The sequence below is a fragment of the Falco cherrug genome, chromosome 1 (assembly GCF_023634085.1).
Source record: "Falco cherrug isolate bFalChe1 chromosome 1, bFalChe1.pri, whole genome shotgun sequence".
Taxonomy (NCBI): Eukaryota; Metazoa; Chordata; class Aves; order Falconiformes; family Falconidae; genus Falco; species Falco cherrug.
Window position 1 is genome coordinate 120,075,987 of NC_073697.1, and position 14,505 is coordinate 120,090,491.

Sequence of the window (14,505 nt, forward strand, 5' to 3'; positions counted from 1 at the left end):
CGCACGGGCGTTATCGGCGAGGTGGGGCGGCCCAGCTCGCTGCACTCGGGTCCCCCAGGCGGGTGTTAGCTCGGGTGGCTTCCCTCTGCCCTGCGTCTGTGGTGTGGGCTGGCGCTGGTTCGCGGGGCTCGTTTTTGATATTCCCCGGAAGAGTTCCTTAACTCCAGGCCGCTTCCAGAGGTTAAAAGGTTGTGAATGCCCAGCAGGCAGGTTAACATCCATTTCTCCAGAGGCCTTTTGGGGTCCTGCTTCAAATGTGAGTTTCTCTGAGGGGGAAGGACCTCTTTCTCCTAGTGTCTTCTTTCTCCTCTGAACTTCCTCTTGAGAGATTCAGCGTTGGTTTTGTGGGTTAAGGTTTAGCTTGGCAATATAGTTTCAAATAATCTATAGGAGACGAGGATGCAGTCTTGTTAACTCCCACAACATCTGCCTGGTACATCTCTTTTATAACCTAAAGAGAAAAATACTCTGTAGCACAGTTAATAGCTGGGAGAGCAATTAATTGATAAATATAGTGTTTAGGGAAGGTAATTCCTTGTTTTAAATATTACTAAATGCCTGTTGTTAACAGCTGAAATTTGAAGGGTCACAGGTTGTTAATCTTCTTCAAACACAATGTTGTTTGTAGTCCATTTCTGTGCAAACTTTGAATATTGAGAACTTGTGCCAAAAAAACCCTTTCAATTATCATCTCTTAGGACGATTAAGTCATGTAGTGTTTTAAGTATTTCATAATACCAGGCAAGCTTGTAACATTTAAAGCTACTTTACACAGTTTAATAAGAAAAAAAAAGTGGCAATAATGACATTTTGGCAGAGGTGAAGTTTTCTGTTAACTGATAAAATCTGATAAGTGTTATCTGTGCTTTGTGCTGTAGCTTAGTTTTGTAAGTGATATCTTGAGTTGTCCTTTGGCAAGACATGCTTAAGGAAGTTGAAATCTATTAAGCTAGTAGATCATGAGTATTATTTATGATCCCGAATGTTCTGGTTTGTATATGTTGATGATTTAATTTATATATTACCGCATTTGTTTATTATGTTATACTTCCTTATTTGGCTAATTTGAATTAGTGCTCTGCCCTTACAATTTTTTTTCCTATTCTTTTGTCTAGAGCCCTGACACTTAACATTTCTGCATGTCTTCCAGATGATGTATCCACTCATTTTTCTTTCCACCACCCTCAGTAATGTTTTGTCCTGTAACAGCTGATGAAGCTTAGGATCCGATTTTTTGCAAAATCTTCCACTGAACATACCTTCTTTCTTCCCTTGCTTTGGCTTTTCTAAACTCTCTGTTCTTCTGTTCCTGCCCATAACACTTCCCAGAAGAACAGTGAAACAGTGGAAAGAGAGCAATGAGGAAGGTCTCGCTTGCTAGAAAAAGTGCTGTTTTTAAAAGCAGTATAAAAAGCCTACCTTTGCCTCTGTGTTTTTTTAAATATCTGTTGAAAAGAATATGAGGGTTGTTTCCTGTTGGCTACAACAGGGAGGTTTGTATTTATAATTATTTATATTGCATTCTGAGCTGCAGCACTGTAGTGCTTAATAAGAATTTACTGTTATCTGCATCTGCTGCCTTTTCTTCCTCTTCCCCCCCCCCCCTTTTTTTTAAGAGCAAGAGAAGTATCTTGTCACAGTAAGGCAAGAGGTGAAAAACATATTTTGAGAAATCTTAGTCATTTCTCTAGTAAGATCCTGTGAAAATTCTTGTAATGTGTCTTCATTGTATTTGTATTTTGGCTGTTATTCATTTATACCTATCTTATTCCATTTGACATCTGTGGAGCTGGGGTATTTGTATTATTTCTTGTATTATGGAGCTACAGTATTTGCAACGTCCTGTTTCACTGCCTGGCTAAAGCAGATGCCTACAGCTGTGCTCTCAGTAGGCAGAGACCTAGCACAAGCTCCTTCCCCCGTAAGCCTTTTTTCCCCCCCTTGTTCTGCAGTTGGTTTGTTTGTATTTTAATAATTGTGTGACTGACTGTCTATGCGAACTTATTAAATAGATTAGTGAACAGCAAATGCTTTTTAAGTGATGGTAAGGGAATTGGTGTTCTAAGTTTACCTTTTCTGATATTTGCTGTGTAAGTATCTTGGTTTAATATTTTCAAAGCCTTTCCCTAAATTACATGTAACTTCGGTGCCTGAACTTTAGCTACACTTTTGCCTAAAGTCATGATGGTTCTATGCTGCAGTTGTTGTTAGTATTGTTACCTAGAAACATCACTCCTTCATATGCTGACAATATATACGATGGTGGTAGTAATATGAATGTATGTTTAAAGAAAATTGTGTGATGAGTCTCTTTCATCTTGAATTGTGCTGGAAAATTTCCCAGTGTTGCACTATTGCTAAGCTTGGGGAATGCCGGTATGGTTCTTGGAAATGCTGCATCAGTTTCTCAAAGAAAGTAGTGTATTAACTCCTTCAGGTAGGAAAAAATATATAATTCTCAGATACTAATGCGGTACTGGGTAGCAATACTTGTGTGCTGCAAAGACAGGAACATTTACCAATTGGCAGTAATTTCTTTCTTTAAATGTGTCTTAAGCCTATAACATATTAAGTTGTGCAACTTTTACATTCTTAGGTTTGGAACTTAGGGTTTTCAAGCAGTGTTCCCTTAGTTGATGGTGTTTACATGCCCATATAATTATATGCATTTTCTAATGTAGCATTGTGCTGTTTGAAACACCAAAATGTTACTGCCAGTAATATTTATTTTTAAGAAGGAATGGAAACAGGTGATGTTTACCATTAAAGGTATAGGACATGTAGACAGTATGCTTGAACAAATTTTCCATTGCTTCATATGGAATCATTCACGTGGCTCTTGAATATTGCTATAATAGCAGAAAAATTTATAAATACCATCAGTTAAAAAAAACAGAGGCCGGGTTAGAAAGATGAGGAGATGGTGAACTGAACACAATAGAGGCGGCACAGGGAAAACGTTCAACGTTCCTGGCAAAGGAAGGTTATTGTTGTTGTTTGCATGTGTGGAAGACTGACATCAGAAAGCCAGATGCTTTTTCATCAGCATTGACACTAAAATTAAGTGTTCTAAAATCACCAATGTGTAGCTAAGATGACATGCTTTTTGGTTTTAGTGATATGTGTTGGTCAGAGCTTGTATCCAGTGTATTTATTGCCAGTGGTTGTGGTAGCACAGATTGTTCAGTTGTGATCTTCGTAGCTGTTGACAGCTTTGTCAGTCTTACTGACGTTTCAGTCAGTAATGCTGTGTAGGAGTACCAAAGAAAACCCCGAGCCCTGTCCACGTGGGGACTTCACTAAGCTGGTCTTCTTTTGATCAAGGTAAATCCTGTAAATAGCTCTTCTCATTCGGCCAGTTTCCTGTGATGGAATCTCCATTCTGGTGTTTGCCTCGAGCGTCATTATTCTTTACGGGGAGCCGAAGGTTGGGCAAACACGGAGCTCATGGAATATAAGCATGTTAATTGCTGAACTGCATTTATGTAAGGCAAGTTTTTCTCCAAAATGAGAAAATACTATTTGCCATCTGTTGCCTTTGCATGTGGCAGGGCTCTTTCTGGGCCATAACCGCAGAGACTGAATTAGCAGGTGCGTGGGTTCGCTGCTGTATGTCAGATCTCTTCTCTCTTGAATTGTTATTGACAAGTACCAGCTTTCCGCTGGTTCCGCAGGGGGGTGTTGGTTTTTAACTGATAGACTGTCTTGACTTTTTTCTGATCCCTTACCTTCTCCGCTATCAAGTTGGATTAAATCCTTCCTATTCTAACCCAAGATCCAGATTTAAGCCTTTTCAGCGGTTTTGGTGTGTCTATGTATGCCTTGCCAGGTCTGATGTCGTTTCTTCTCTGGGCCCATAAAGATACGCAAACTTGCTGATTTTCATGCTGTGCTTAGGAAGATGTATTTTTTTGTGTGTTCTGCTGCTGGAGATGCTGGAATTTCAGGATGGTTGCTTTTATGTTAGCGTGAGCTCAAACTTTCGTCTCAGTGTAATGCTATTTTCGGACGCTTTGTGCTCAGCATTCCAAGAAAGTTCTGTTACAGAGGACCCGCAGAAGCGTCCTCTGCCTCGTCTGGCTTAACCGTGGATGGGAGCTGCGGGAGCGGAGAGCCCCGAGCGCCGGGGCGGGCTGCGCCCCCTTCCCCGCGCCGCCTGTGGCCGGGAGGGCCGGTGCTGCCGGCGCTTCGCCCCGCGGCCCGGCCCCGCTGCCGTCCGCCCGTACCCGCCCGGTGCGGTGCCCGGGGTCCGCCCGGCTGGATCGGCTTCCCGCAGGGGCGGGAGCGGGAGGCCGTGCCCTCCCGGGCTGCGGCGCCGCGGGGCCTCCGCCCGGCTCCGCCGCGGGCAGCGGGGCGCGGGGCCGGCGGGCTGCGGCGGGGCGGGCGGCTCCTCCCGCCCCCGGGGCCGGCGGGGCGCCCATTGGCCGCGGGCCGTGTCACTCGGGCGGGACGGGCCTGGGCGAGCGGCGGCGGGAGGAAGCGGCGGCCGCGCCGCGCCGGGCGGAGGGAGCGGCCCTGGGCGCGGCCCCGGCCATCGATCCGTGCCACTTCCCCTAATGGCCCGTCTCTTCCTCCTCCTCCCCCTCCCCTAGGGCGGATCGTCCCCCGGCCTCCCTGTATGTGAGAGACGGGGCCGGCGCCTCGGACGGAGCCGGGCCGCGGCAGGGCTGAGCCGGGCCGCCGCGGGACGAGCCTCCGGAGGCTTCGGGAGCGCTTCCTTCCCAGCGCCCGACCGCCGAGCGGCAGCCCCAGCATGGAAGCCATCGCCAAGTACGACTTCAAAGCCACCGCGGATGACGAGCTGAGCTTCAAACGGGGGGATATCCTTAAGGTAAGCGGGCTCGGCAGTTCCCTCTCTCGCCCCGGGCTCTTCAGCTTCTCTCTGAGCCTCTTCCTGGCCGTCGGACCCGACCCTCTTTGAGTCCCCAGAGAACGCCATCTCCTTTTAACAGGGTACCTCATGACCTCCTCGATTCCAGCCTGACCTTTTTAAGAGCAGGAGAGGCTGTTTTGCTTCTGTGTTAAGCATGCGTCCCAAAGTCCATCGTTCGTCTCTTGTGAGATTGGAATATTTGAAAACTTTGCTGTAAACATGCTAACAAATAAGCAGAAGTATAAGATAATCTCTACACTGAATTCCCTTCTATGAGAGGAAACCCCGAAAGTAATCAAGATCAATTTGGTATTCCTTTCCTTTGCCTCCTGCCAAGGATTCCAATATCAAAGAACAATGATTAGATTATTTCTCAGTAGATAATCTTTTAGCATCAGGCTGTCAAATATTGGTGCTGAGTTTTATCTTCAGTTGTGATGAACTCGAGTGATAAACTTGTGGCTGAATATTTAATGGATCTGTGCAGATCTAAGTGTATGTTGGAGTGCATTACAGGAATTTAGTTTGAGGGTTCTTTCAAATATATCAAAGGCTTTTTAGGCTTCATCTTGGCTGTAGTAAAGGAATCTGAAAAATATTTGCATTTCTAAAACTTCACTTAAAAAAACTGGATGCACAGAACAAGACAAAAATTTTATTTCAAGAGGGCAGTAAAATATAAAAATCCATAGTGATTTGGCCATAGTGAAGCTCTGAGCTTTGTTGTTTCCAAGTAATAAGAGCTGTATTGTAGAATGTCTTATTGGAGTTTCACTCAGTGTTTCTCCATAAATGTGTAAGATGTGCTTTACCTTCCTAGTGTGATGTATTTAATACTAAAGTATTTTAAGCTGCTGCTTTCTAAAATGCTTCGAGTAGAAACTGTTTTGAGAGGTGCCTGTCCTGCAGATGTAAGGCTGTAACTTTGTGTATGCTGACAAATAAAATCCTGCAGACCTCAATGGGATTACTCATCTGCTCAAAATTTTTGCTAGGCAAGGGCTTGATTTTAACTACTATTTTAAGATAAGTTGGAAAAAACAACCTCTATGTGTAAACTTAGTATGTGGGTTTCTATAGCTGATACTTCAGTAACATAACTGTGACTTTGTTAAAAGTGCAGTAATGCTGTGTGGCCATCAACAGATAAAGGTTGCAACAATGTATCCTGCTCTGAGATTGTTAACTTTATAATCGCATCTGTATATACCCTACACATCCCTGGCCCGTAACTGGCCTAAAAATGCGTTAGACACGTACACCTCAATTCCAGTGTTTATGTAAATTACCAGAATATTTCCTTTTGCTGTCTTTAAACATTAGAGACTGTCAGAATCTTAGAAGTCTTCTGTGGTAACCTGGCATTTATTTTTCTTGACCTGAGCTGTATTCTTCAATTTTGGGCTACCTGCTAGCCACCCTCAGCTTTTATAGTATATTTGAAGTAGAGCACAGCTGAAGTCAGCTTGTAGAAAATGCTGAACAGGAAGGAAAAATTAAGTATAATTAAATATAGTTTATTTTAAAGTGTATTCTTAATTATTTTCATCTAATTTGGTATAGAAGTTTGCTGAAGTACATGAAAAAATGTCTTGTAAAATTTGCATTTGTTTAAAAGTATTTTCTTCTCTAAGAATTAAAGGAAAAATAACTGGGTTTAGACTCTTGAAAGTTTAGTCTGTGTTAAAACTCTTACAACTGCACACAGTGGCTGATAGTAAGATGTTCTTGAGTCCTAGCCGCTTAATGTCATCCTATATATACACATTTTGTATGAATACAAGAATAGAAACTTGGTGGTATGTATGCCATTACACTACGTTAATAACTGTATTTTTCCGGGAATACAGGGAGGAATTTTCATACTGTACACAAAACCTAGGCTGACACTTCCTCAAAGCGTTGATTAACAGTTCTTCAAACCGTCTTTCATTTCAGCTCATATTCTGAAAATGCGTACAAATTTTACATACTTGCCTCATAGATGAGTAAACTGAGTCATGGAAATGGTAGATTGCTCAAGTTTATCACTAAGGCTAGGGAAACTCCAAGAGTTTCAGGAATCCTTCTGCATGTAATTGAGATGAGTTCAGTGCAGCATAAGGTTCACTATCTAAAAGTGGCAACTTTCAGACAAATAAGCCAAAACCAATTAGAATTGTTACACTTCACTTTACTCAAACTGACAAACTTCTGTGGTGCTTTGTCATTTTGAAAGCCTGGTTCACTTCAAATGTGTTTCAGGTTGTGGAAATTTATTTCCACCAGAAGTGCCAGATCTGTTTTGTTAGTACTTTGCTCATGACTGAGAAATCTCGGGATATCCCATTCATGGGCCTCACGTGATCAGTCTTATTAATCAGGTCAATCCCGCTGCCCTTGAATGAATCTGGAAGAAAAAATAAACTTGTAACATGTTGAATGCATCTGCATGCTTCACTCCTTCAGTATCCCACGCTGAGGTGTACATGTAACTTGACATGTAGTGAAGACTTTAAACAGAGCTACCAGACACCTGTCTTGATGGACCTCCAAGTTAAGTCAAGTTAGTTTGATGGCATGTATGATGCCAGTAAAGGATTGTTTTGTAGCAAAACATTATGCCTTGGCCACACTAAGGAGAGAACAAAATCTCTAATGCTTTAATTCCCACTCCTTGGAAATTTGTGTTTCTCTTTGTGGCGAGAGAAGGCAAAGATGCACACTATCTGACTGCCTCTGATTTCAGCAGATAACTTGCCTATGATGTCAGTGCCATTACTGCTGCATACCCACGTATTCGGGACTCGACTGAATAGGATTTGAACTGTAGCCATTAAGCTGGTTGTTAGTAATCTTATGGCTGGTTTCCAAAAATGAGTGAAGATAGCTGACCTTTGGCTTGCAATTGTAAAACAGCTGAGTGAAGAGGAAAAGTGTTCTTGGCCTTCTCTTTTTGTGGGCACTATATGGTAAAAGCTGCTTCTATGATTTTCATAATGCTGGCAGTACGCTGGATCCCCTTTCATGTCGTGATTCTATAGCAGTTTGTGGTATTGCCCATTCATGAGCTGCAAAGTGACAACTTGCTTTAAACTTTTAAAATACACTTAATACTTCTTGCCAAGCCTTTTCCAGAGAAAGGAAAGGTTGCTGTGTCCTTCTGTGTCTTCCGGTTACAGTACAGTGCTGCAGCTCTCAACTGGTGCTTGCTTCACAAAAATTTGTTGTGACTGGGCATACTGTTAGGGGTATGAGGATAGCCTGTCCTGTTACTTGAAAAAGTAAAAAAAAAAAAAAAAAAAGAAAAACACCAAAAAACCCAACAAAAAAACCAAGCGATTCCTCCTTGAAATTTTGATTTACTGTTTTTCACTTTGAGTAGTTGATGGTTGCCATGATGATTTTTCAGTCTTTTTTTCCCCTTTCACTTGCTGTATTTATTGAAGTTGGGAGTAGTTGACTCCAGTCTCTGTATTTGTTAGTCAGGTTTTATGTCCCCAAAAACTATTGTATTTCTAGCAGCTTCTGGTTTTGTTGGCCTTTTGCTATCTGGCAAGTATCCAGACCTAAAGTGTGCTAATACTTGCTGGTGGTTTGGCAGGAGCTGGGGGTGAAGGAGAGAGGAGAGACAAAAAAATCGTTCTTTCTCTCATCTCATCATTATTTCTTTTCTCTATTCCTCCTACACCTAATCTGAAGTGTACAGTTAATACTGTGGTGCTCTAATAACCCTTTCTGCATGGTTAATACAGAAGCACTAAACATATTCATGAATATCTTGAATGTTAGAATTGTGGGTTTTTTGAAAACTACAGACCACTGCTCCATTTCCTCTTTTTCCTTCTTCTGTTGCAGGGTTGGGGCATATCTGGAAAGTGATCTTCTGAAGAGCTGAATAAGTTCCTAATTCCAGTAGTTGACAGCATAATTAATTCAGGGGCACCTACAGATAGTTTTTGAGTAAAATTATTCAGATGGTGTTTTAAATAGAGGGCTGTTGTTTTTAATTTGAAGGTTTTCGCTTGTGTGTTTCACAGAAACCAGCTTCCTTGTATGCTAGAGGAAGGATTTCCTTGATAGGATTTTGATCACCTGACATTTTCGTTCAGCAAAATCAAGATTTTTCTTCCTACTATGATCGTACACTTGACAGTCATGGCAGGTTCTGTTCACGTGATTGTTTGCTACCAGACTTATTTTCTTTCTGTCAGCCTTTAAGAGGATTGAGTGTTTGCAAACAGTTGATGCTGAGATGGCATTTTCAGTTCCTGCATGAAAACCATTTTTCTGTGTCTGGATACAGTGAAACAGTTTTGCATAGAGGGAGGAGTATGATAAAAATTGGGAGCATGGTCTCCCTTCTCTTCTTCCTCCTCCCTTGTCTTTGAATTCATCTGCATTGGCTTCTGCGTCGTGGTGTCTGTACTAGAGAACAGAAATTCACAGCTCGCAAAGACTTTTCCTCTGTGAAATCATCTTCACTCATCCTTTTTCTCCCTTCCTTACACACCACCTTCATCTTCCCTCATATTTTTTTAAGGAGGTGGACTCAGTGAGGTCTTGATGATCTTAGTGTGTGAGAAACATTTTTCTGAATTAATGATTCGGACACATGGCAAGCGCTGCATGCTTTATAGTGAAATAGGCCAAGTATTAAAACGGGTTCCCCAGAGAAGCTGTGGAATCCCCATCCTTGGAGATACGCAGACAAGTCCCCAAGCATTCTGATCTAATTAGACTTGTTTGCAGCAGGAGGATGGGTTGAGTGACTTCCAGAGGCCCTTTCAACCTATGTTATTCCATGACTTAGCTGTGAGTGGCAACTCTGTTCTATGGGAGGGTTGATTTGTAAAGGTGCACTTACGTCATTTTCCAGCCTTGAATGAAGATATTTGTCATCAATATGTGATCGATATTGCAGTCTAAGAAAACATCAGAAAATTACAGAGACTCATAAACTCTTATGGCAAGTACAGTTATTTTAAAGGTAATTGATTTGGCATCCTGGCAGTGGAGATCAGTGTTACAAGGAGTTGCTGCTGTAAGAGGTTGCATTCTTCTAATCTACCCAACTATTCAGTGCCTGTGTTTTTGGTATGAACTTCACAAATACTGTTCCTCTTAAGTATGATACTAATCTGAAGATGGGATGTGTTTTATTAGCTGACTTCTCTAGGCATGGCGGGGGGAAGTGTTGTGGGAAGGAACTACCTAACCTCTGCAAGGTGTGTGTGCCCCAAAAAGAGAACACTCGTGTTCTGTTTTTGTTAAAGAGCTTGGACCTCCTTGGAGCAAGATTGCATTGCTGAAGGTGTCTCTGTGCAGAAGACCTAAATATGGAATATTCCAGACTGAAGGTGTAAAGTAGTCTTCACAAGCAAGAGTAAACACATTCCTCCTTGAAAATGCCGTCTTTGTTTTTATTTAGTAGCTGTTTGTGATGATTATTTAAACTTGTCACTGAGAGCAAAGAAAAATTAGCTCGTGAGCGGTGTGCTACCTGAAGCCTGCTGGAGTTATGAATATCAAACAAGACACTGATTAAAGCTAGTGGTGTGGTCAGCTCAGCTAATTTTATTATATTGACTTAACATGTGTTCCATTCTGTTATAACGAGGGGAGATTATGCTAATTTGAAGCTCCAGCTGCCTTTTGCCAATTTAGTGGAAATGCTATTGTTACAGCTTCTCTGCGAGGTCCAGCTTTTGATAGGACTGGTGTGACAGACTTCTGAAAAGCATTAGCAAAGACACATCAGCAAATCAAATTTTGGCTTGTTAAATTACTTATCTGCTTTGTTCAACATGCGTGTCAAACTGCAACCAATATGATGTGCTTTTGTTTTTATTTACTGCCAACACAAAAATTTCATGTTTCCTCTTTGGTTCAGTGACATTTCTGTCATGATAACTACATGATGAGGGAATGTCTGAGAATTTCAGTTCAGTAAAATCTGTTATTTTGAGGGACATCTCAGGTGTTAAACAGACTAACTTTGATTTAGTTGGGTTTTTTAAAGTGAAAATGGTAGAAGTTTGATCACGGTTGGGGGAAGAAAGAGAGATTATGATTTATAGTAGCATGTATGAAAGATTGAGTGTCATAAATATAGTATTCATAGTTTTCCAGTCTCTGTGCAGAGCCCTGCTAACTGGGGGAGGAGAAAGAATCCTGTTTGTAGTGAAATTCAGACTTTTCTGATTTCTCACTATAATCAATAAAGATCCAACTAAGCGAGGGGAGATAAAGAATCCAATTTGTCTGTGTACAGCTCAGCCTAACCTAAGCGGTGAACTGTATGACCCCTTGGTAAAATCCCTTGTGATTTAAAGTTGCCAGTGGCTATATACCAGAAATCAATAACTAAAGCCTAAACCTCAGGAAAAAATGCGCTGGGCAGAACTAATTCTATTTCTTTGAAAACGAAAGAAAATTAAACATCAGTCCCCTAACAACACTGGAACCAAAAATGTCATAAACTCACATTGAGCAAAAAGGAAATGTAATTTACAAAACCTGATGAATTTTACAATATTAGTCTAAACCGGAAGAACTACGAAAGATAACATTAGGACATGTTCACAATTGCTCTGAGACTCAACTGTTGTGTTAATTTAAGGCTCTTATACCGATGATGCCAGGTTTCTATACTTAACTTGCTTGGTTACCTCTAAATCAAAACTTTTGCTGAATTTTTAATAATGTTATTTATTTATATCTTGAAAGGTTTGAAAAATCAAAGCTAGTTCTAGAACCATAACAACAAACAACTTTAAAACATCCAAACACACACCCCTATCCACACCCCCCCACCCCCCCCAAAAAGGAAAAAAAAAAAAAAAAAAGGCACATTTAAAGCCAGTCATGTAATGGGAATCAGCGAAGGATATCTATAAAAAAACATACATGAACTAGTTGAGATTAGTTTTGTTTGTGTTTTTCCTGTGTGACTGTGTATGTAGTATCACATTTCTTCTGGGCTGTGGTGTTGAGTTGCAAAATGTCCTTTCCAGGTGTGACAGCAGAGTGTCGTTAAAGCAGTAAGCAGAACTGCTGCACCTCTCTGCGCAGAGGTTTATGGGTATGTCTGCACTATGTAGTCAAGAGATGGGACTGTATCTTCTGTAGCTATATGCAAGCTAACTTTCAGGTAGTTGAAGTAACGATAACCACATTATGGGATTCAACATGATTCACAAAACTTAGACAGGACTCTGAATGAATACCTACCCCGTGCTTAGTGCTTAGTTCAGGGTGCCCGAGCTAGGTACTCTGGAGGTCTTAATTAGCAAGATGCTGGCAACAGATAAGCCTATTTCCCTTCTTCCCTGCTGCCCTCACTCCCTTCTTTCAGTGCTGGTGGGATAGGTGCCAGCTGGAGAGATGAAGCTGTGACTTGTGAATGTAACGTTCAAGTAGAAAAATGACCAGGGAAATGCATTTACTCTTCCTCTGATTGACTTAGAAACAGAGCTTTTGTGTAGTAATCCATTTCACTGGGTCACTAGTGAAAAAGAGGTGGTAGGTCTCAATGTTTTGTTACTTTACTTGCTTTATTTAGCATTTTGTTAGGAAAGCTGCCTTTGATTTCTGTAATTTCCAGTTTTCTCTGAAAATTCTGTTACATTCAAAATGCAAATGAGTAGGTGACTTGTATGCCCTCTGCATTTCTATGCTGATCGGCAAACTGATACTGCAGTAGTTTAATACACGAGTTCTTATCTGCAGCTTGATCCCACTGCTGTTCTTGCTCCGTCATTTCCTTTGCTCAGCCCTGCAGTGGCAGTTCTTGTTATCTCCCAAGCTGGGCAAACATCAGTGACTAGAACGTACACAAGGAAGTAAAAATGTGGGGTTTAGATGCTTTGGGTCTTGGGAGAGAAAACAGGGTAGGAGAATACTGTCTGTGATTTGGGGGGGTGAGGGAGGCGCCACGTTAGCTGCAGCATGGGGAAGGCTGTATTTCCTTCAAAGATCTGTATCTTTCTCAGATGGAACGGCAGCATTGTCCATGTCAATCTGTCAAGCTTCAGGCTGCACTTTGTTTGTCACATTCTAGGCTCATGCCCTGTTGCAAAGTATTTAAAGCGCTGTTCATGAGTGGCACATGCCTTCAACTTTGAAGTCAATCTTGTAACACCTCATAAGAGTAGGTGTTCAAATGGAGTGGAAGAACGGTTGTGAAGCAGACTGTCTGCGGTGAACTGAACTTGTTCCCATGTCTGATATGCATGATTGGTGCCACCATCTGACAACTCAAGTGAGAATTGGTTTAACAAACTTAAGAGTGTGTTTTTTCATGGTGACATGTGCTGAACACATGGGGTTGTACAGCTGAGCTCTAATAGAGCAAAAAGTGAACTGGCAGTCTCCAAAACTGCTCATGATAATTATTTTTAGGCTATTTATTATATTCCTGAAACCCAGATGCTACTCTACAATACTTCCTGATTAGTTACTAGATGCATCTGAAATTTGCATTTTAAATGGTTGTGTTCATAATTTTCTTCAGCCTGTATTTCTCTCTTTAGTAAAAGAATAGCGTTTTTCTATGGATACTAAATAAAAGCCCGTGTAAAAAAATGTCTTAAATGTCTTGAAGAGCCTAAAAGGCTTTTTTCCCCCTCAAGGAATGTTTGCTCACTTGAGTTTCTGTACCTGATCTTGAATCCTATTGTCTCCAATTGTTTGAGGTTGTGAAAACAAGTAGACGGTCCTGTTATTGAAGATTCATCAAATCAGGGTTTTTTTGATCCCATGGGGACAGGTCAGCATGGTGACTGGAATAAGGCGAAAGTTAGGACAGCTATTTTTGTCTAGGAAGTAGATTGTCAGCCTCTGTAGAGTAATTTATAATTGTGATGTTCAAACATTACTGACCTTTATAAATAAAATATAGAAAGGGAAAACAGAGTAAATTTATTCTGTTTGTACCTGCTGAATTTAGCTTCTTTGCATGCATTCATGTCAGTATGCACGCTTTGTCGTGAGCTGTGTGTTGGCTCCACTGCAGCTGGACCTCATGCAGAGAGCAGAAAGCCTTTTTTTCAGTTCAGCTGAACTGTAATTATACTGTGTAGTCTCTAAAACCTCTTATTTAAATAATTTGTCTCTGGAATTCATGCTTTCTGCATTGAGCCAGTGTACTTCTTGCTCTAACTTGTACTAAAACTCTACAGGTTTACATGTGGAGGAAAAAATAAAAGTGCTGCTGTTATGCAAAATTGTTTCCCTTGGGAGGAAGGGGGGGAATTCTTCATGAGTTATGTATGAGCCAGCAGGTTCCACTAATCATAGCAGCTCTGCTAGTGCAGAAGACTTGTGGTCTAAGCTAGTCAGCCTTCTGGTTTGTGAGAAATTGGCACAAAATTTTAAACTCTTGCAACTCTTGCTGAGCTTGAGTAAGTTTTTCCATTATAAATCCTTATGTGCAGTCAAATTTTGAGTATTCTTTTGTTACCTACACTTCTTTAGCATAAATATGAAAATGATATTTTAAACATTTGATCTGGCTTTTACTTTCTGCTGTTAACAGTAGGTTATGGTCTGCTTGGAAAGAGCTATGCTTAGATTCCCGTTTTAAGTATTTCTTTCAGAATACTAGGAAGGATTTTAAGCTGCAGAAGTCTGCATCTTTGCTAGTTCCTCTA

General features: G+C 41.2%; 1 protein-coding gene across 3 annotated transcripts in view; it reads left to right on the forward strand.

The window, feature by feature from the left end:
* Positions 1–14,505, forward strand: part of GRB2 (growth factor receptor bound protein 2) — a 61,885-nt gene that overhangs the window by 9,638 nt on the left and 37,742 nt on the right. For 2 of the 3 annotated variants that reach the window (XM_027816777.2, XM_055724876.1), the window contains one exon: positions 4,593–4,831. The exons of the other annotated variant lie outside the window; for it this stretch is intronic. In XM_027816777.2, the coding sequence (XP_027672578.1) occupies positions 4,754–4,831 (78 nt within the window). In that variant the 5' untranslated portion in view covers positions 4,593–4,753. The remainder of the gene's footprint in view (positions 1–4,592; positions 4,832–14,505) is intronic. 3 annotated transcript variants of the gene reach the window in all.